The sequence below is a fragment of the Telmatherina bonti genome (assembly GCF_933228915.1).
Source record: "Telmatherina bonti genome assembly, chromosome: 1".
In the NCBI taxonomy this organism is placed as follows: Eukaryota; Metazoa; Chordata; class Actinopteri; order Atheriniformes; family Telmatherinidae; genus Telmatherina; species Telmatherina bonti.
In genome coordinates this window covers 24,308,284-24,332,066 of record NC_136619.1, presented here as the reverse complement: position 1 = coordinate 24,332,066, position 23,783 = coordinate 24,308,284, and the positions used below count along the sequence as shown (strand labels likewise).

Below are 23,783 nucleotides of genomic sequence, written 5' to 3'. Positions count from 1 at the left end.
CAGATAAAAAACATTTTATAAGAATTTATTAAGTTGTGGGAACCGCTTTATTTACTTTATAAGCTGGAAACTGCGCAAACGCGAAGCTCTGATGAGAAAGTCTGGTCGTCGTAGCAGCGCGTGCGTCTGCTTGGAGGTATTTAATAACGTTTATCTAAATAAAGGGCGTGTCCGTGTTTTAATAAACAGGACGAGTAAAGTGCTGGTAAAAAAAAATTACAAGAACGACTCACGTGCTCTCACTGTTTTATTATGTTACTTTTATTCTACATCGCACCTGGAATGAAACCAGTGAAGACACATCATTCATCCAGGTCAGTGCGCGAGAAACCAAAAACTTGTTTTACAGGACAAACTAAGCAATTCAGTGGTTATACATAAAACTGCAAGTGGGATATTGGAACCCAAATTTTCTCCGTCTTTCGTTTTATGTAATAATGATTTTATATATATATATATATATATATATATATATATATATATATATATATTTTTTTTTTTTTTTTTTTTTTTTTTTTAATTTATTTATTTTTTTTATTTTTAATTATATTTACTCACACGCAGTAAAATTGTAACTCAGAGACGGAAAAATGCCGTCTGCTCTTTAAATGCATGATATTTATGTCATGAGCAAAGGCAACACACAACTTTTTGGAGTCTAAATAATTGTCACAGTCCATGACTTGACTGAGACATCCTCTCGTCGTCACACAAAGTTGGTTAAGCGAATAAAATAGTAGAAATAAAAATGTATGTTCACAGAAACATTTTTTTCCACACTGGACTGTTCTGCGGGAAGAAGTGTGTGGGTGGGAGAAGGGAGATTAAGTAACAGCTGGATAAAGAAAAATTAGTCCAATAAAACTATTCATTTGACTCAATATAAAAATCACGTTAAATATAGAAGGAAAAGCCTGAAGTATGTCAGCATTAAGGGAGACAGCCTTAACATATAAATAGAAGAAATCCAAAGATTTCATGCAAACATTTGTTTATGTTTGATTACAAATCTGAAATATTAATGTAGTTTTTTTTCTCATCCACCTTGAAATGAATCCACAACCTCAGTTTAGCAACTTTCACTCTTAATTCTTGTCACAGAATTAAATTTAAGGTCTCGTCACCAGTTTTACCAGTCAGGATGCAGCCTGCTGCAGTGTGTTGCCACAGAAATGGTCCTCTCTCTGCAGGACAAGTGTTTTTATGATTGCAAGATGAAAGGGCACACCTCACTGAGGACAGATTAATGATAGTGTGGTGGAAGTTCGTTCTCTGCAGTAATTGCTCTGTGTTAACTCGGTGTTTTAAGTGCAAAGGGCACGCCACTGTTGCACTGCATGGTACATGTTGCATAGGTTCTGACGTGGTGGAAGCTTTTCATTCCCTCACACTGCAAAGTTTTAGTTGAAGGGGTGGAAACTACAGTGTACAGGAGAAAATTTAGGGAGCAACTTGGTGAATTAACCCCCAGGAATTTGGATCATCCACTCCCTGTTGGCTTGGTGGACATAGGGGGCACAAGGGCCCTGATTTATGGGCACCCCTAGCGTGGGCTCTCCTCACACCCTGTTCCTGTTCTCTAGCCTGTTGACTGCACAGGAAACACCTAGCATTGTCCAATAATATTGGCTTCTTTTTCTGCTCACATCATTTTTGCTTCTATACACACTGTTTATGCATCCAGCTTTTTGTAAGATAAAATTAACAATCCTTTACTCAGAATTTAAAAAAAAAAAGGATATTTTCAATTCACACAGCACAGTAACCTTCTTTGGTTTTATAATACAAAGATTACATGAGATAACCCTACAAACAGAGATATGGTTGATACATTATCATGACTTGTCAGATATCCTTCCATAACAGTGAAGCATGTGATAAAAAAAAAGGGTTCTCACGACTGCGGTTTGCCCCTTGTCCTTTTCACAGTGATGAACTGATCACCTTACAAAGATGTGCTGTCATCATATAATATTTCTCCTTTATTGTGTGCATGAATGAGAAATGGGACCTGGTATTAGTTTGTAAGAATTTTTAGTCTCAATAAACGCTTTTCTCCTGTATTGGGAGGAGAGTCTGCTCCCTCTCCCCTACCCCCGCATTTCTATCGCTAGAAGGATCCAACAGCTGCGTTACAAAACAGAAATAGTTTAAAGGTTGATAGGACCACAAAGGAAGCCATAAATAATGGAGCAATGATTACTATTTATTGTTTTTTTTGTTTTTTGTTTTTTTTTTTTACTTATGGCAGAGTGAAGAAGAGAGTATTGCATGTATAGTCCAGGAGAAAATTCTCCTGTTGGTGTTAGCAGGTGATAATTGAGGCCTTTGGTCGTATTTTTGCAACGTTTAGTGATAATATGTTAGTAAAGCAGACACTTAATGGGATTATTTTAATAAAGGATGGAAATAAAAAGCAGGAAATTGCTGATTTTGTGGTTAAAAAAAAAAAGTTTATAAATTTGATATATTACTCAATTATTGCATGTAGTGAAAAAAACAATTTTTTATTTAATTTTCTATAATATATATTTGTAAACTTTTAAAAAATAATGTCCCACAGATGTTACAGTGAAAGCCATGAATGTGCACAGTTGCTTGACTGACTAAAACAGCTTACCTAAAAGAAAACTTGGTTTTTATTGTCGCTGTGATGGGATAACCGTAGAAAATAATGCTTCACGCCCAAAGAACTGACAGGTATTGAAGGCTCTGGCTCAGTGGACTTGTTCTCAGTGTGGGTTATAAATCCCTTACTCTAATCAAATGTTATACATTTTCTTTGCTGCTTTGTGGGTGATGCATTAGTGTACATTCACCATAGGAATCCATGCAGAATGTGTCTGCTTAGTACCTGCGTTTTAGTGAAGCAGTCTGTGCAGAGACATCTTCTCAGTTTGGATGAAGAAGAGGCTCCATCAATCTGTCACTGATTGAGATAGTACAGATGGACCTAGAGGCTCCCCGATGCTAGCTGCTGTCCACCGGGGTGTAAATTATGACCCTGTCTCACTGTGTGGGTTAGTGGCCCTGCCTCACCAGAGCCTGACCTGAAGTCCTGCAGTTTTTTACTTCAAAACCACCATCTTTCTGCGATCAAGATCAAACAGAGCCAAAGTTAGAGGATACTGTGCAACTAAATGATTTATCACGACGAGCACAGCGAGAGCTCCTCCTTCCCTTCTTTCCCTCTGCTTACACAATCTCTTTGTTTGCACACACATGACCGCATACTCTCGAGCACACATCTCTTTGGTTGTGACAGAGTAACGGTGCACCACCATTAATGTGTCCATTGGTGTGAAATGCCCGCTTGTGCAGTGAATGTAAATTATCATCTTAGCCCACACGTCAGCATCATGTCCCTTGTCTCTTAATCACTGTTTAAGGAAGAGCAGTGACAGCAAGGTTGCCCCGTTAACTTCCCATACTTTCAGTGTGTATCCCCCTCCTGACAACGAACGTGTAAATCCTTCCAGTGTCATTATAAAGAGCGCTCGGCTTCATAAATCTGCCGGAATAGGTTTTTTTTCTCCAGAAGTCCCGGCTGGGACAGGAATGCTTTTCCCAGTGTTTATTTGTTTGTGAAAAAGCATGATATTTCCTTACAAATGATTTCCTCTTTGTCTACTGATCCCCCCGAGGAAAGCTGTGTAAAAACGCTCTGTACGCCTTTCATCTAAGATTTAAAGAAAGGTAAAGTACACAGGAAACACATCAAACCCCATCACCAGTAATTAGAGGTCAGTTTTCAGTGTTGAATCCTGAAAATGAAACTGATGTTTTGCTGTTTTTCATTGAGATTGTAGCTTAAGCGCAAATATATTTCGAGGAGCACAAAGCGCATTGAGAGAGACGAATAGGGAGTTTTTCGAATTTGGTTTGTTTCTCAATTCACTTTGGAGTCAAGATGAACAGCTTTAACCCGTCGCCCACACATACTGACAAGACAAAGATGTTTGCCAGTCAGTGACAGCGAGGTCACCCTTTCCAAAATGTAGGAAAGCAGGGTGGCATTGTCTATGGCTGTGTGAATGAAAAACATGAAGGCTCCATGGTGTCAGACATGCAGAGAGGAGTAGGAGAAAAAACACCAGCTGGTCTCTACTTTCACATGCTCCCCTAACTTGTAACAGTAGTAATTATAAGACTTTTGAAACCAATCCAGATGCAGAGAGGAAACAGAGGTCCTGCGATTGGGGAGGATATGAAACTTCCTGCGCAGACAAGCGTTGCAGGTGCCCGTAGGATTCGTCTGGCTGTGGAATCTTGACGTGTTGTGTATAAACACACGCATACACAACACCCCCCCCCCCCCCCCCCCCCCCCCCCTCTCTTCTTACTCTTTCTCACTCTCTCTCTCTCACACACACACACTCTTTTTAATCCTGCCCCCATCCTCCTGCTTTAAGAAATAAGACGAGGCCGTTACAAATTCCTTCACCCATTAGCATCTGAGCTGTGAGAAGAAGCAAAGAGCCAAACAGATGTTTTGTTGGCAGCCAAAAGTGTTTTGGCATTGCTGACTTCCTTCTGCTACACACTGAAAAGTTAGTGGTCACAAAAATCACGCAATGTTTAGCTAACAGGGGGAAAAAAAAAATTTTTTCTTTTCATTTCAGTTTAGTATGAGTAATTTATTTTTTGGATTGGTGACTCAAGAAGCAATTTGCTGAAGAAACAAAGAAAACAACTTTTCTTGTTCACATTATGTCTCGTTTTTTTTTTAAAGAAAGTTTTTAAAGCCAACACTAAATGACAACCAGTTTCTGTGATAGTTTTCACAAAAAAGCATGGGAGCTACTAAATGTTTGCAGCTGCCCCTGTGAACCATGCACACAGTGTTGACCTATACGCTCAGCGCGTAGCTCTCTTCCACATCAGGCTTCCTCATTTTGAGGCGTCATATATGACACTTTACGTCAAAGTTCATGGTTTGTTCGAACCGATGAAGCAACGCCGAAAAGTGAATAAAACAATAAAATGCAAAATAAGGTGAAAAACTAATTGCAAGATGAAAAAGACTGTTGAATGCAGAATATTAACTTTTATTCTAAGTACTGAGTAGAAGCACAGACTTTCATAAACATGGAACTACCATGTGAAGCCATAGTAATGACCCCGCAGGGAATGGGAAAGAAAACATCATTTGTCATTTGAAAACATGGACCCTTGCACTTGCTTTTTCATCCTTGCGGTCTTTGCCCCTTGTCCAAATGATCCTAAAAGCAATTTTAAGAAACCTTGAGAGTTGATTTACGGCTCGGGCCTGTCATCTTAATCAAGTCTCTCAATGGAAGGAGACAAAAGTCTAACACCAGCCTGAGCCCAGCAAGGGGGCCGAGCCAAGCGGCGGCTGACAGTTGTCTTTTTCTGACCATGATTTAGGTGGGGCCTGCTTCACTGTTCTCGCGCTCCATCCCTTCTCCTTTAGCAGCATCTAGTGAGAAGGGGTTACGCCATGCATAAAGCTACCCATGCCCTGCATTCTTGCTCAGACTGTTGAGGCTGTCAGGGGGCTCCTCTGATTTAGGGCACCCCACTTTAGTGGCCCCTATAAATTTAAAAACTAATTCAGTGCTCTGCAGGACTTTTTGTTTTTGTAAGACCTTTGGTCCTTATCGTTGCTGACAATTTTATGAAGTGGTCTTAATGAGCAGCAGATTAAAATGGCCTCTGATGGAAGGTGCCTGAGATTACAAAGGCCGGTAGGGAAAGGAGTCACAGGGTGTCAGTTTGGAGGGGAATCCTAAAAGAAACGGTGGAGTGGTACGCACAGATACTGGAATCCCTACAAATACCTGCAAGTGAGTTAATTCAACGCAGAGCTCATATTATGAAGTAGAGAGCTGAAGGGAGGACAGGGTAGACGTAGGCAGAGTCCTCTGTGGCTCCTACGGTTTCTAGGCTCCTTTTATACCAGCCTGTAAGCAAACAGAGCTAACAGTTTACAGCCAATTAAATAGTACTTAAAGCTGAGCGTTTACGGTGGTAAACATGTTGGAGAGTTTGGGGAGGCCAAAGCCAGTGGGATACTTGAACCCTTGCCTAGGGTTTGCTCTTCGTGTATCAGAGTAGAAGGATGGTAAGTGCATATGTATACACAGAGCCAGCAGATGTTCTTTTTGCACTCTATTTATCAGACAGACTGACAAGCATTAAAAACAGTGTGTGAGCAGTCCGCCGAATGAATCCAAACATGCCAGCGAGAAAGGAAATTTTTCTGGATGTGTCAACAGACACACCTTGCATTTTGTCCCACCTTTCATGAGGAGGTGAAGGTTGTTGGTTGTTTCTGTGGCGTAATTGTCAGCTTTCAGAAAGTGTAAACATTGTTTTTTTTTGTTCTGCTTTTAGGAGATGTTGAATATGTCCTGTTTTGTATCCCAGGCAGTTGTTTAATGGAAGACTTGCTTTAACGCATCGCAGAAACTAAGCGCAGCACGTGTTTTATGATCTCGTAAACGAGCAGAGATGTTGTGAAACGTGTGTCTTTGTGCTGGGGGTGGGTGGGTGTATGGTGTCTGATAGGGATTTATCTCCCCCTCTACCACACACACACACACACACACCTACCCACCCCCTTTGTCTGGATGGTGGAGCACTCCCCAGAGTGCAATGCTGGACGAGCAGGAATCTTGGTCCAGATTTCCAGAGATTCTCCCATATCACTTACACAAGAGCCTGGATGTGCTGGGCCTGCTTCCTGAGAGCTGTTTGTCCTTCACACTCTGCAAGCACATCACTGCAGCCAAAACAGTTTAATGAGGTGATTACTTAAAGTGGCCTAAATATTTATGAATAACAAAACTAGTCAGTTTCTTCCTCTTACTCTCAGTATTAGCAAGTTGTGTGTTATCAGTCCAGATGATGCAATCATGAACAAAATATGTAAGATTGCTATGACCTTAGAATATAAGTTTTAACTGGAAACTCTTGCCTGCAGATTTTCATCAACAACGAGTGGCAGAACTCGGTTAGTGGAAAGGTTTTCCCCGTCTACAATCCGGCTACTGGAGAGCAGATCTGTGACGTCCAGGAGGCAGAGAAGGTACATAACCCACACAGAAACTTTCAGTCATGAATATAATGTTCATAAATCCACTGCTATTCTTGTAATAATAACATAATGTCTGAGTTCTCGGTTTCATTTATAATCTTAAAAGTCTTAATGTTGAACACTGTTTGAGTCGAATGACTGATTAGTTTGATTAAGTATGATTACGCATCATGATTATTTGCTACAACTGTGATGTTTTTAGCAATAATGTTTCTCAGAGTAGTAAAATGCACACAGTGAAGTATTAGTTATTAATCTCTAATTAAGTTGTTTATGAGCACATGTTTACAAATCAGCAGCATATTCACTCTAAGTGTACTTCTTTTCATCATTGTAAATAGTTTGTCATCATCACTATAACTTCTAGACTTGGTTTTAGAAATCCACGTCAGTTTTCATCCAAAAAAGTCAATAAGAACCAAATTGTGAAAAAATACTTATTTAATTTGTTAGTGATCGCATAATCTCATCCAGCAGTTAATATGCTTACATCCTGCTGCAACTAATGCTCATTTTAAATCTGTCTGGAAGGCTGATGTAGATAAAGCGGTGCAAGCAGCTCGTCTTGCCTTTTCTTTGGGTTCTGTATGGAGGAGAATGGATGCATCTGAGAGGGGACGACTGCTGGCCAAACTGGCTGACCTGGTGGAGAGGGACAGTGTGTATTTAGCAGTAAGTGGATGAATACTGCAAAATTTTTATTAATGTGACCATAATATGATAATTTCCAACAGCAGAAATTTGATAATACAGTCTATGCAATGAATTTCTTCTACAGGAATTTTTTCTACTTTTCCATTTATTTTATTCATGGGATTTGATGTCTTATTTTATATTTCAGTGTAGTTTCTCGTTTCCAAAACTTATCTTAAACATTTGATGTCTTCTGCTAAATTCTTGTGGCTTCCTTCACGTTTGAAAATACAAATATTTGCTTTACCTTAAAGAGAACTGAGGAGCTGTATTTGTAGTTTAATGTTATCTTGGTGTCACATTTCACCCATGGGTGAGTGTAAAGGATGGAACAGTTTGGAATTATGTGAAGATCACAAGGTTATATCACATTTTTCTCAAACGTCTCCCCCGTCTCTCGTCAGACCATTGAGTCGCTGAACAGCGGGAAACCTTTCCTGCCCACCCTGTTTGTCGACCTCCAAGGAACTATAAAGACTCTGAGATACTTTGCTGGATATGCAGACAAGATCCACGGCACCTCCATTCCAATGGGTAAGAGCTAAGTAATTCAGCATCTATCTATCCATCCATCCATCCATCCATCCATCCATCCATCCATCCATCCATCTATCTATCTATCTATCTATCTATCTATCTATCTATCTATCTATCTATCTATCTATCTATCTATCTATCTATCTATCTATCTATCTATCTATCTATCTATCTATCTATCTATCTATCTATCTATCTTTCTTTCTTTCTTTCTTTCTTTCTTTCTTTCTTTCTTATGGGTGTTTTTGTTATATAATCTGTTGCGATTGGTCGACATAGAACATGCACCCCAAACCTGCATGAAGTGATTATTGTGGAGTCTTGGGTACAGCAGAAAAATAATTCTAGACTTAATTTGGTTGAAATTAAAATAATTTGTATCCGTACAGATTTTTAGATAGAAATTTTAGTTTCTTACCATTTTTGTAGAAATATGTTTGGTCTTACCTTGAGCCCTGATGTTTTATCTTTCATTTATGTGAGATTTAAATCTTAAAATTCATGTCAGATTTTTTTTTTCCAGCTATCTGCATAATTCCCCAAATGAGATCTGCACTGAGAATATTTTTGTGTTTTTATGCAGCCAAAAAGTTAAATCTAACCTTTTCCTTTATGTTCAGATATCCTGAAAATAAAATGAGAGCATCATTTCTAAATCTAGGAATCGGCATAATTTTGATTATGTAACAAATCATTGTATAATGAAATTCAAGAAGATAACCCCTTTGTTCAGCTCACAGAAGAATGAAAGAAAGAAAACAAAGAGAAAAAAAGAAAGAGAGAAAGTGTGAAGTACAGACTATAAATGCAGATGAAGGAAAGAGCTCCATCATCATTTGTTTTGTATCACCAGTGCAGGACGAACAGGCTTTGGCTTTTGTCATTTAGTATTTTTTATCTTCACAGTCTATGCAGAGCTGTCCTCTGTCCTCAGCTGTCCTCTAACTATACACCTAACACGCCAGTTTGTGATGTTTGCACTTAATGTTCTCTCTTGCTTATCATTTGCTTTTATAGAAGAGAGAACTCACCACATCTGGAGAAGTAGAAAGAGTTTAATATTCCTGTCTTATTTTTTTAAAATAAATATGCAGTTGGTTGCTTTTACTGACGTGAAGCAGTAGTTTATTTTTCTCTGCACCACACTGTGAGGAAATCACCAGAGATTTTCTATTGTGATACCTACTTTTATTATAGCACCCAAATCACAAATTGCTCATTTTGAGGCACATATATCTATTTTGGGGTTCTACCAGAGAAAGATTTATGTTTACCTTATTGCAATACTTTAACATGAATAAAACTGTACATTGCTGCAGAACAATTTGCCATCAGGTTTAAACTCTGTTTCAGCTTGTATGTCTTAAGACCTCTGAAAGGCCCAGTCTGCTCTGACTGATCAGCTGATAGGTCCCTCCATAAGAAGCCGGAACTTTGTTCTCGCTCTTGAGGCCACAAGAACAAGAAAAAAAGTTCTTTTTTATCTGGTCAATTTATACTCCAGAAGAAGCTTCGTCTGCAACGGGGTGGGGATCACTGCGGGGGATGGCCGTGCTTTTATCTGCAATTAACAGGGTTGATTCATATTTAACGTTGTTCGTGACAGGGTGGGTTGTGCACATTGGCTCCATGTCTTTAAATGCCATATGTGTTGTAAAAAAGGTTTGTACTTTCTCACCACTTTGATCAGCTGTTTTATTTAAACTTTTCCTTTAACCTGGATCAGCAAAAATGGGGAAACTCAAGTCCATAAGAACAAAATTTTGTCATTTTGTTCCTGCGGCCTCCAGAAAAAAAAGGTTCTTGCTTCTTGTGGAGTGTGTAACAGGCTTTAAACCAGCCAGCTGAAATCCATTAGGCAAATGCACATTCTAGATTTGGTGAATTTGGTGAAGAGGTCCATTTACAGAACTGCTGCCATTTACTCAGCTTCTAATTTAATCAAATTCAAGAAGTTTTAGAGGATTCAGAGTTTAGGGAAACATTTTGTTAAAGTCATCATAGAAAGGTAAAAAACATTATTCACTCTTGAAACAAGGCTGATATCAGCCGTATGGCAGGTACATTTTGGGATGAAGCGAGGGAAAAGTTGGCTGTCCGTTTCAAAAGGAAGGGAAAAAAAGAATAAGAGAAGACATAGGAAACCTCCTGATACCAACACATTGTCCCTCTCAAAGCTTCTCTTGTGCGCTGCTGCCAAACCAACCACAGTGTGCGTTTTCCCAGGGGGGTTTGCTTAAAGCTTTGTTCATCTTGTAGACTTTCAGTAGAATTAAACGGATATTCCTACAGTCTGCATGATGTAAGGAAACATGTCAGGATGAGGTGCAATGCATATACCACCAACAACCCCCCTCTGTTTGTCTTGCATGTTAAGCTGGGATTGTGGTATTAAATTTGTGTCACAGACAGTCTGACATGAATAGGGACTCTTATTATGTGGAGCACCTTTGGCTACACAGTTTAGTATCGTTTACATTGCTTGTTCCAAATTGTAATCTAAGTCATTTACAGGCGTCATAGTTTCACACAAGCCTGGCAAAAACTGGAGTTTCTCCGGAAAATCTCATGTTTTTATAGATCTGATCTGCAAACAGTAACACTTTTAAAAGAGTGTATAATTAAGGGAAGCTGTTGACATATGGGAACTTTTACTGTAGTTTTGTGTCCACTGCCATGCCTCTACTGTTTCCCACTGAAGGATTATTTGGCTTCTTATCTTCCTCCGATCATTCCAGTCCAAGTGCAACATTAGGCAATCATCAGCTGACCACTGTTGTAATAAATGCATACACACATTTCTCAATATGAATTGTTTTTGTGGAGAATGAACAAGCATGGCACGCCCTCAGTAACAACCTCCTTTTACTCAAGTAATGCAAGAGGAATGAGCAAATCTTTCCAGCATAACACCCATCTCTATGACTTAAAACAGTTACACACATGCCTGTGCTGTTGGAGGCTTGAAACGTAATCCCTCACCAGTGTTTAAGGAAGCAAGAATGTTGCGTGTGGATTCATTTACAAATTAACATGTTGAGTCAACAACAGCGGGGTGTCAGGTGGTGACATTTTTCAAGTGTTTCAGTTATTTTTCAAAGTTTTTTTTTTTTAGCAAAAGTGAGAAATGAGTTATAAGTTCTCTCTTTGTTTGTGTTCCTCTACAGATGGAGAGTATCTGACATTTACTAGATATGAGCCGATTGGAGTCTGTGGACAAATTATCCCTGTGAGTATAAGCCTGCCTACAAGTGACATGCACAAATCTGACATTAAAGTGTAAAGAAAAAAAACTGATGAAAGCAAATTGGCTGAATTTAAAAGAGAAACAGGCTTGTTTATTGGATTACATTCTACATTTTCCGATAATTCCCAGACAGTCATTGTTTATTTGGGTAAATCCTGGTGGTAAGCCCCCAAAATGACTATGCTTGTGAGTCTGAGTAATAGAGAATGAGAAGTGAGAGGCAGAACAGTAGGGGGAGGGATTTATCCAAGTGGGTTTGAGAGAAGGAGAATGATGAGAAAGGAGGAAAAGATCAAGGAGAAAGAGACACTGTTGATTGTGCAAGAGAGCAGAAAGCGTGTGGTTCTCCGTTGAGCCCCATGGGCTCCTGTGTAAAGCAGAAATAACACAGGCCTCTGTGTTGTACAGTGATATGGGTCTATTGCACATGTGTTGCAATTTCCTGATTTTCTCAGAATGCTGTGGGAAGAGAAAACACTATACAAGTGCCGAGAACATTTTTTCACTTGACTATGTTTAGACAGAGTGAAAATGAGAGTGAGTGACTTAAGAGTGATGAGTTATTGAACTTGACTTGTGACCACCCAGTGTGTCAGTTGCATTATTTTTCCACTTGTGTGTGTGTGTGTGTGTGTGTGTGTGTGTGTGTGTGTGTGTGTGTGTGTGTGTGTGTGTGTGTGTGTGTGTATGTGTATGTGTATGCCTGGGTGTCACACACAGTGGAACTTCCCTCTGATGATGACAGCATGGAAGCTGGGTCCAGCACTCGCATGTGGAAACACTGTTGTCCTGAAACCTGCTGAGCAGACACCGCTCACCTGCCTCTACATAGCAGCTCTTATCAAGGAGGTAAATGTCAAGAGGCACTCTGCCAACTGTAAACGTTTTGTTTGGACTGTCAAACCACTCCACACACTGGATCAGCTCATTTGCAGGAGTCATTTTGCCAAGAACAAAATGTTCATGAATTTGGCTAACACGCTACTTGTAGAGGCTGTAGTGAATGTAGCTGCAACACTTAACGGAGGTAATTACACGGCTATAACAATTTTTCATGTAGTAAAATAAAAAGTTTTTTATCTGTATTTTTCATGTTATAAAATAATATCCCTGCAATGGACAGGCGACCTGTCCAGGGTGTACCCTGCCTCTCGCCTGGTAATTGCTGGGATGTGCTCCAGCTTCCCCGAAACCCTGAAGAGGATCAAGCGGCATAAAAACTTAATAAATGAGTATGGCGTGTGTTTACATCACGATATCCACATAAAAATAGATGCTAAATACCATCAACAATACAGTTTTCTTAATGGATTGAAACTTTGTACTGTCATCACAAGAAAAGATTAATCTAAAGGGTAACTTGGATGAAAGGAAGAAATATCTCTCATCACAACTCAGTTATTCATTTTGGTGCAAAACTTTGATTTTTCTCAATGTAATTAGTTTTATTTAAATTCCTACCAAGCGCACAATCCAAAATATGAACATATAGCTGTATAACTTAGGAACTATTTACACATCCATCACAGAAAACGCTGAATTTGAACTTGCTGGGCAAAAAGTCGTCATCCTTAGAACACACAGTACAACAACTTTCACAAAGAATAATAAATGCTAAACTCTAAGTTTCAAAGGAGGGATATTCATGCAATGATTCTAATCACAAAACTACAGTGTTTTACAAAGATGGAAGCTATTTAGCACAGTTAAAAGGACCACTCCCAGGTATTCGGTCTTGTCTCCATCTACCTGAGTACAGATGACTCTTCACTTTGGTTTGTCAAGTATTTCCAAGGAAAACGCACAAACACAAACTTCTGTTTTTTAATCATGTTGATAAAAGTAAGGTCAGCACTCTATCACTTTCTCCATCTACTCTCACGTATGTTTATACTGTTTTCCTGCAAAAACTCATCTCCCACTAGATTTCTTGTTACATATTGAATGCACACCCATCTCTGTTGTCAGAAACTTTTATAAAAATAACTTACCATGTCAGTGACAAAAATAATTCCTTGGATTACATTGGGTTTTTGTTGTACACAGGAGTCTTAAAATTAGATTCTTTAAGAATGTAAGTGTGTTAAAAAAAAAAAAAAAGTTTACTGGTGCTTAAATGCAGCATAAGCAGTATAAAAGACTGGTTGCATTGTTCTAATTTGGCATCGCACTGAACATAAAGAAAACAGAATGAACGTGTGAATAAAGAAACAATCAAAACTATAACCAGTATTTAATTATGTTTACATAAAAGTGTTTGTAAAGGGATGCAAATTGCTTAAATATGGTGAAAGCTACTCTGAAAATTCAATTGTAATTTTCACTTCTACTCTGAATAATACATATTATTCACTAACTTAATATAAATGTTGACACTTCACAAAAGAGTGCTGACAGGGAAAACAAAGGATTTAAAGTATTATAACATAATGTCATAGACAGAGTTCAGCCAAGACACTGAGGTCAATATAAAATATTGTTAAAAACATTTAGAAATGGATAATTGATTTGATTTAATGTGTGACATATGTGTAGTGGTGTTTTTGGTGAGCGTAGCTGTGCACATAAAGTAAAACATAGGAATAACTTAAACAGGATAGGAACAACGCAGCATGACACCCTGATCCAGAGAAACTCAGTAATGTGCACATCTAAGTGTCCACATCCTCCTTGTTTCCCCTGAGTCTTCTTCAGCTGCACCTCATTTTGGAGTCTGTCTGTGGCCGTCTTCTTTTTTGATGTTCTCTTTGCTCTATGCTTGCAGGGACGTTGGGTTGGGTCCGGATTCCCTCACACTGCCTGCAGTTTTGCTTGGCTCTGCTGTCATCTCCGCTAAAGCTTATTTCCTCTCATATTGTTTTGACAGGCTGGGTTTCCACCGGGAGTCATCAATATTTTGCCAGGATACGGGCCAACTGCAGGAGCTGCAATTGCTTCACACATGGGCATAGACAAAGTGGCTTTTACCGGATCAACCAAGGTACTTTTTTTCCCCCTTTCTAATGTGACTCAGATCAGCAGCTGTTTACTGCTAGCTTTTGTCACGGAGCACAAGTGACACAATGACAAACATGTGCAGAGCATAAGAGCAGGCTGGGTAATTAGGGTATGTTGTGTGCCTGTCCTGAAGTCTAAATGACAAACAAATGGGATCTTGCATAAACTGAGTACCCTGTCATTACTCCTCATGACAAGACTCTGATTTTATCTCACACACATGTGCATATTTGCGTTGTCAAGAGCATGCAAACACTTATCTCTGAAAACACCGCTTGTTCTCTGTTTTCCTTCAGCTGTCTCTCTAATATTAATGTATGAACATCAGCAGGATGTTTCGTTTAACTTACTATTCTCCTCTGGATAAAGATCTGTAGCTTTTCAGTACAGGGAAGCAGTAAACCCGAAGCTTGAGGACATACCATGTTAGGTGTTGAATGTTTTGGTCTGAACACATTCCTGAGGCTGAAGCAAACAGCAGAGTGACAGCAGATCCCCTCTCAGCAGATCATTTATAAACACTTGCCATCATATCTACCAGACTACCTCCTCTGTTAAAACCATTTACTGCAGAACAAATGTACAATACATTTTGTGATTTGGCCAACTTGTATTTCACAAGTGCCTTTGGTAAAATAACCAGATTTTTGCAGTGTCTCTTCTGACTGTGGTGTTGTTTTAGAGATAGTGTATGTACCATGAGCAAGATCAGATAAGCCCACACAGGTACAGACATAATAGATCACTGTCAGGAGCCACAAAAGCACGGCAGCGAAACCAAAATTTAATAGCTCAATGGAAGATTTATGTTTAAAACCAGGATGTACAAGCTTGTTTGTCCTCACTACTACTGCTACAGTTCAATTCAATTAGATTCAGTCATCTCGTGTCACTTTTTGAGGTAGAATGCATTTCAGTGCACCTCAATGTAGTCCAGTCTTATTTCACTTAAGACAAATCATTATTCCAGTTTATAATAACTGTTCATATGAGGCACTTTATTAAAAATAAAATAAGCATCAAATCTTTTCAATTCAATTCCCCAAACTGAGCATGGCAAGAGGGTGGACATCAGTGTGAAGGAGAAAACTCTATGAGGCACGTTACATACCCCAAAACAGAGAACTTTGTTCTTGTTCTCACGCTGGCAGGACCAAGAACAAAGTTTGTGGGCTTGTGTGTCTTCGTATGACACATGTTTTATAGATTTTGTACTTTCACTGCCTCGTCCTGATGTTCCTTTAAACTATCCATTCAACATTGTTAAATGTTTCGCATCAGACAAGAAGTGGAAATGACAACTTTGCGCTTTCTGCTTTTCTGCAATAATTATGCCCACTTCAGCTTTCCCACACAATCACTCAATAGTTTTCGGACGGCAGACAAGGAGAGTTTTGTCCGGATGATGCATCAAGAGTAAGCCAGAAGAACTCCAAAACAAGGGATACAAGAACAAAATAACATAATCATTTTGCCACATTAACAACAACAACTAGGTTGCTTATCATGGTAACAACCTTCACCAAGAAGAAAAACCTCCTGCAGAACCAGGCTGAAGATTGTGTCCATCTGTGGATGGAGAGGAAAGGAAAGAGGGGTTAACAAGCATTGTATTTCTAAGCCAGGGATGCACACTGAGAAAGAAAAAGAGAGACACAAATGAATGACAGTAACATCATATATTTATACAGGCAGAAAAAAAAGTAATAACTGAAAAAATGCTCAGTACGTCATATGATGTCACCCAGCAGCCTATGGCAGAATTGCTCAGGGACTGTTAACTCACCAAAAAAAAGTTTTATGCCGAATCTTAAAGATAGAGAAGGTGTCTGCTTCCTGAAGCCGAAATGGCAGCTGCTTAAATAAAAGAAAGGCCCATTAACCAGAGGCTCCCTTTCTACTTTTTGAAACACCTGAGAACCACAAGTAAACCTGCAGTCAGAGAGCAAAGTGCTCAGCTGGGGGAAAAGGAAATATGATCCAATGAAACTCAGTCTGTAATAAATAATTGCAGTGGTCAAATCTTAAGGGCTATGATGGACTGGCGACCCGTCCAGGGTAAATTATGCATATTCTCAAAGGAGAATATGCATAGTTTAGAAGAAATCTGACCGACTGATTTCATGTACCAGTTCTGAGTATTCGTGTTTCCATCTGTTTGAGCTGTGCTGTGGAAACAGTTGCAGGCATTACACAAAACTTCAACTTACCAAAATTTGGGATGACAGCATTCTGTGACGGTCTTGTTAGTGTAACTCTTTCACCACAAACACAGTAGAAACACATGTCTGTAAAAATAAAAAGTCTTTCATTTTTTGTCTTTTAAACAAATTACACAAGTCTGACAGATGCGTTTTTCACACAGTGGTTAAAGCAGATCCATGCAAAACAAGACAAACCTTAAACTCCCACTGTTCTTTTTTGGCAGACCAGAGAAAAGCTGCTGAGTGCTGCATCAGCTTGTATGGTTATATGCACAGCTGAACCTAGCGTAGAGTTTGACCAGGCCATTTAATCTGACCACAGTCCTTTTTCCAATACTTATGAATGGGAGGGCTCTCAGCCTTTTGACTAAACCCTTCATATTTTGGAGTTTCTGTTGCTTTTATCTTTATTAGTGGGAAATCACCATGCAGACGTTATCTTTAAGACATTTGTCTGCTTAGACATTGTCTTTAAGTTACCTGAATGGTGATATTGTCAGATTATGCTGGTGCAGTCATAAAATCTAGATTGTGTTAAATCAAAGCAAAAGCAGCAGAAAATCTTTAGATTTTCCCTGTGTTGGTATACACCTAGTTTAATATCTTAGCATACACTTTAATCTATACATTAATTTTCTTCCTTTTAATTTTTATTTTTTTTAAATGGTAACCCAATGAACGTTGCAAGGCCAGTTTGAATCCAGTTATTCAAAGTCCTGATGAATTATCTGTGTGGATGTTTGAAGTTTTGAGAATTACCATAATTACCATAATTACCACTAACACACTTATTAGGCACCATGAATATTGAGCTAATAAGTGCTTATTGAAATAAATGACTGATGTCATATTTCCAGGGCTGCATTGGAGCTGGGGCTGCATGTGTAGTGGCGCTGTGGCCTCTACTAGGGAGGAGGGTTGAACAAGGACCTTTTTGTGTGGAGTTTGCATGTTCTCTCCATGTATGCATGGGTTCCCTCTGGGTATCCTATCCAAAGACATGCATGTTAGTTTAATTGGTTACCATAAATTGTTCTTAGCAGTGAGTGTGTGTGTGTGCAGATGGCTGTTTGTCTCTCTGTGTTGGCCCTGTGATGGGCTGGCGACCTGTCCAGAGTGTAACCTGCCTCTTGCCCAAAGACTGCCTTGGATAGGCTCCAGCTTCCCTGAGACCCTAAATTGTACTAAGCGGTTAAGAAAATGGATGGATGGCTTTGGAGGTGTCAATGTTGACACTTTACCAAACTTATGGAGCCTTTTTCCACATTCAGTGGACATTCAGTAGTCAAACGTTCCACCAGCCATTGGATTCCTATCACAGGGAGACTGGATAGGTGGGTAACTGTGATGTATTTTTGTTCATCCATTGAAGTTAAAGTGAGCTCATGCAATAATTAAAGTCATCATTATAAGTAAACTACACATCTGTAGATTCATATTAACTGTATAAAAGAGAAAAGGAAAGCTTACATGGGCGCAACATTGGTTTTTCTTGCTTAGTTTTCAAACATGTAGTTTTGAGGTTCCCATTTCCATCTTACATCAAGCCTGATTCATGTTTCCCCTGTTTTCCAAAATTCCATAAACTTTATATAGTTTAATCCTATTCAAGGTCATAGAGGGGCTGGAACCTATCCCAGCAGCTATCAGATCAAAAGTAATCTTTTCCAAATCCTTACCAACCAGTTTTGTTACCTGAATAAAATCAATTTTATTTCCTCAGCCTTAAAGGGGCTCTACTAAGCTATTTCTAGTTTTCTGAGCTTTCGACAGTGTTATAGTGTTGAATAGTCATCAGACATTTTTTTTTATCGCCTAAAGGAGTGTTTGAGTTTTCCAGCACGCTCTACGTTTGGTTTCCATGGCGACGGAAACGCTTGGTTTTTAGAGACTAATTTCTACTCTGAAACTTTAGTGACGTCCCTGTGGGAGGGACTCAGTGATTGGTCATTTTATAAACATCATGTATACATAGACTCCGCATAGTATCACGCTGCCTATACGAGCAGACGTCTCATCGTGCCGCCATCTTGAATGGGTCTCACGTGCGCCTCCAATACTTTGATTTGGAAGGTGTAGACCCAAACACAACAATAACTTCTTCAATTTTTACCAAATTTTTTATCACAGTTTGTTTTGTTTCAAAGAGCAAAGACATTGTTATGCCACAGGTCACTGTCAAACATAAAAAAAACTATATGCTAAAATATTTTTATAATGCTATTTAACAAAGACAAAAGGTAGCTACAATATAGATAAATGTATAAATGAATGTGATACTAACATGTTTGATTGTTTGTTTATGCATTTGGATTTATCTGTCTATTTTTATCTGGTCAAATAATGAATGATTATTCAACCTTGTGAAATGTAATTCCACATGATCTGCTTTCAATATTTCGCTGGTTATTGCAACCGTATGCTAAACAAAACACAGGAATAGTTGATGGGTTTCTCTTGACTACAGTTGACTCTTTCTTTTTTACATTTATTTATTTATTCATCAAATCAATTATGTGTTTTATGTGAAACGTGTTTTGTTTGCGTGTAATATATACGCATTGTTCCACAGAAAACAGTTATGTGGGGAAACTACATTGACTTTGCCACAAGATTTGAAATCGGAGACCGATCCAATATGGCGGCAACGCTCGTTCACTCTCCAGCGTACAATGAGGCTTCTATGAATATATGATGTCTATGGGTCATCTTCTTTAGGTTGTGCACGTTGACGAGAAGAACGCCACACCCACCTTCACTGCTCAGTATAATTACTCCAAGCTGTTAACCAAACAGATGCAGCCCACAGGCGGTACATAGGGCGGAGCTTTCTCTGTTAGCTTGTTTATGGCAGAGGCTGATCTGAGGGATCAATACAAAATGAATGAAGGGGTTTGTGAAAGATGCTTGATTATTTTTTTGCTCTTCTTGACTTGCATATTAACATAAATTAGACTGAAATGTGCATAATAGAGCCACTTTAACAAACAGTGAGTTGGAATGAAGATACAAAAAACAATGATCTCACATGAAATGTTTAAGGTGTTGGGTAGCATAATAACTTATACATGTCCATGGTGCACATTCAGAACATTTTACCAAAATACTTTGACAGAAGTCCTCACTGGGTTGCATTTAGAAATTTAAAGTACTTGGTAAGCATAAGAAAGTTACTTGTTTTACAATGTAGTCATTATCTGCATGGACACCATTTCTGTAATATACATGTAGCTGCTGTCCCAACCAGTGGAGGTTATCATTCTTTTAACTTAATTATAGGTTGTTTCGGGGCACATGAACAACCCCCCCCATGAGGACATATTTGGGAGGAGGACAGTATCAACTAAAATTACACTCTGAAATTTATTAATAACAGACGTTCTCTCCCTGGTCTCATCATTTTCTAACTTTCGACAGAGCAAGGCATAATTGAAATATTGATTTAAGGATTGTGAGAAACTGTATTCAACTTTAAACAAAAATTTATCCTGTGATGGATGTTTTAATGATTTTTCCGTACAGATTAATATAAATATACACTTTAGTTTTAACTCTCCGTAGTAGCATATTTGTATGCCAACAAACATAAATACACATTTTAAAGGAAACATTTTCTTTATTTCATCATCTCATTTTATTTGGGGATTTCCTTTGTGAGTAACCCTGTTTTTTAGTTTCTTTTTAACTAGTTTTTTGTTGTTTCATGTTGTCTGGAGCCAATTATTGTCATGAATGAGTCCATGTTGTTAGAGACTGCCGATACTCAGACAGTGAGTCACTGCGCTGTTGCAGCAAAGCACAGTGTCTCCGCAGAAAGTGGAGGCTGGTGGAAAGGTTACAGGTGGATTTTAGGACCACAACTCATCTTCTCATGGAATCACATGAGTTTATGACTCCACGCAGAAAAGTCTCTCAGCATAGTGTATTTCCTTTATGCCTGGACAAACGTGTGCAAACATCCTCTTAGTCAGCCACTCTAAGTCTCTGATCAAAGGCGTGCAAAATACATCAGAAACCATGCTCCCAAGCCAGCTGTTTTCATACAGCTTCAGGGGAAGCCACAGCACAGCAGTTGTTTCTTTTTCCTTTTCTTTTTAACCTTATCAATTTAAAATGCTGAAAGAAGATGATTCTTTTCTTTTCCATGCTGGAGGTGGGGACATTTCTGTTTGGATAGTAAGAGGGGATTTCTCTACGTTATCTTGTTTGTTCCCTTGGGAAAAAAAATCTGTATGAGTAACACGAATACTGGCTTTACGTGTAGGATTATTAGGGAATTATGTGTATGTGGAGGGTCTTTCATGGGGTTCTTATCTGTCCAGTTAATGTGGTGTTTCAGGACAAAAGAATTATAAAAAAATAGTTCTGTCAAGTGATTTCAAACTTTCCCAAAGATTAAATGATGTACAATATGGAATGCAATGGATGCTGTTTCACCAATAAGAACCAAGAGCAAATAGAAGACACCAGGGGAAAGTATCAATGTGGTCACTAACCTAAATATAAAATGCAAGAAAGCTGAAAAGGGGAAAATAAACTTCAAATTCATTATAAACAAAGCTTGTAAAATTATAAGAATGAGCTGTGTAAAGCTGGAGAGGGTTTATATTTCGAATGATTGCACAGACACCCATACAGTTTATTGTAGAGGTCCTTTCGACTGAGAAATTAATTGAATTTACCAACTTTTGTAGTAAAAAATTGAAAAAAGTAAGAAAAAAAATGTCACGTCAAACAAGAAAACTAGTCATTGCTAAAGAAAAACCATTGAAATAACTGCTGTTATGTCATAATTCAATATGACTGATTTAAAAATCCTACAAGAAAAAGTTTGGCTTTTGAAATCAACAACATGCACTCTGAAAATGATACCATCTGACTTTTTAAAAACAGTTTTACCTTAGTAGAAAGTTATCTACTGCTTATCTTTAGCAGCTCACTGGCATCAGGTATTTTCCCCCAAGTCACGAAGAATAGCTGCCATCCAGTCATTCCAAAAGAAAAGTACTAGAAGCCTCTATAATGAACAGCTACAGTCTCTAACCTTTCTTTTAGATCCAAGACATTTGAGAAAGTCGGGTTTGACCAGGTTAATGATTCCTTAAATGAAAGTGGGAATCTTGATATGTTTCAGTCAGGCTTCCGACCTCATCACATCCTGAATCTCATTGGGTCGAATACTAATTCTAGTATTTTGTTACGAAGGTATAAATCTGAACTGGTGACCTTGTCCTGTGGAGTACCTCAGGGATTAGTCTTTGGACCTCTTCTGTTCAGCTTGTGTGTTCCATTAGGATAAAATATTACATCACTTTAACAACAATTATCACAATTTTGCAGATGATCCACAACTTTGTGTCTTTGACACCAGACGGCTGCAGTCCAGTATTATGACTGCACTTTTATACTTTCTTTACACCACCTGTAATGTTTTTAATGTTTTATGTAAAGCACCTTGAATTGTCTTGTACACAAAGTGTGCTATAAAGTTGTCTTGCTTTCCAAAATACAGCATTGCTTGTAGTGTGTCTGTAAAATGCTTTGTGTATTTGTAATCAAAACCTCAGTTATTAATTGTAAATGGGTGTGTAAACTAAACAAGAGGCCAAATTCTGTTTAAAATATGCTACACTTAAAGGGCACACTTATTTCTTTAGCCACAAATATGCTTTGACAAGGTTTACAACATTTAACAGGAAAACAAGTATTTTATCAAAATGTATATACACACTGCTCAAAAAAATAAACGGAACACTAAAGTAACACGTTGTAGATCTGAATGAATGAAATATTTTTATTAAATACTTTGTTCTTTCCATAGTTGAATGTGCTGACAACAAAATCATACAAAAATTATCAATTAAAATCAAATGTATAAACCCATGGAGGTCTGGATTTGGAGTTATACTCAAAATTAAAGTGGAAAAACACACTACAGGCTGATCCAACTTTGATGTAATGTCCTTTAAACAAGTCAAAATGAGGCTCAGTAGTGTGTGTGGCCTCCACGTGCCTGTATGACCTCCCTGCAATGCGTCCAAGACCTGGACTAAAGCGTCCTCCAACTCCTGGACAGTCTGTGGTGCAACTTGGCGTTGGTGGATGGAGTGAGACATGATGTCCCAGATGTGCTCAATTGAATTCAGGTCTGGGGAACGGGCGGGCCAGTCCATAACATCAATGCCTTCGTGTTGCTGGAACTGCTGACACACTCCAGCCAGATGAGGTCTAGCATTGTCTTGCATTAGGAGGAACCCAGGGCCAACCGCACCAGCATATGGTCTCACAAGGGGTCTGAGGATCTCATACCACCCTCATGGAGTCTGTTTCTGACTGTCTGAGCAGACACATGCACATTTGTGGTCTGCTGGAGCCCATTTTGCAGGGCTCTGGCAGTGCTCCTCCTGTTCCTCCTTGCACAAAGAAGGAGATAGCTGTCCTGTTGCTGAGTTGTTGCCCTCCCACGACCTCCTCTACATCTCCTGATGTACTGGCCTGTCTCCTGGTAAAACCTCCATGCTCTGGGCACTACGCTGACAGACACAGCAAACCTTCTTGCCACAGCTGGCATTGATGTGCCATCCTGGATGAGCTGCACTACCTGAGCCACCTTTGTGGGTTGTAGACTCCGTCTCATGCTACCACTAGAGTGAAAGCACTGCCAGCATTTAAAAGTGACCAAACCATCAGCCAGAAAGCATCGGAACTGAGAAGTGGTCTGTGGTCACCACCTGCAGAACCACTCCTTTATTGGGTGTGTCTTGCCAAGTGCCTATAATTTCCACCTGTTGTCTATTCCATTTGCACAACAGCATGTGAAATTGATTGTCAATCAGTGTTGCTTCCTAAGTGGACAGTTTGATTTCAGGGTGTAATGTAACACATAAATGCACATATTTCAGTCATTCATTAAATAAAACCTTAAATATCAAGTTGGAATTTGAACGAATCTGAAAGAACTGTAAAACTGCACGACACCTACTTTTAAAACTAAAACATGGTGCCTTACAATCAGTTACATACGTCATACTCTTAAGCAGAATGT

General features: G+C 38.9%; 1 protein-coding gene across 1 annotated transcript in view; it reads left to right on the top strand.

The window, feature by feature from the left end:
• aldh1a2 (aldehyde dehydrogenase 1 family, member A2) overlaps positions 1-23,783 on the top strand; it is a 29,494-nt gene that overhangs the window by 618 nt on the left and 5,093 nt on the right. The window contains exons 2-7 of the mRNA XM_079253303.1: positions 6,947-7,051; positions 7,592-7,732; positions 8,158-8,287; positions 11,458-11,519; positions 12,258-12,386; positions 14,404-14,517. Coding sequence (XP_079109429.1) covers positions 6,947-7,051; positions 7,592-7,732; positions 8,158-8,287; positions 11,458-11,519; positions 12,258-12,386; positions 14,404-14,517 — 681 coding nt within the window. The remainder of the gene's footprint in view (positions 1-6,946; positions 7,052-7,591; positions 7,733-8,157; positions 8,288-11,457; positions 11,520-12,257; positions 12,387-14,403; positions 14,518-23,783) is intronic.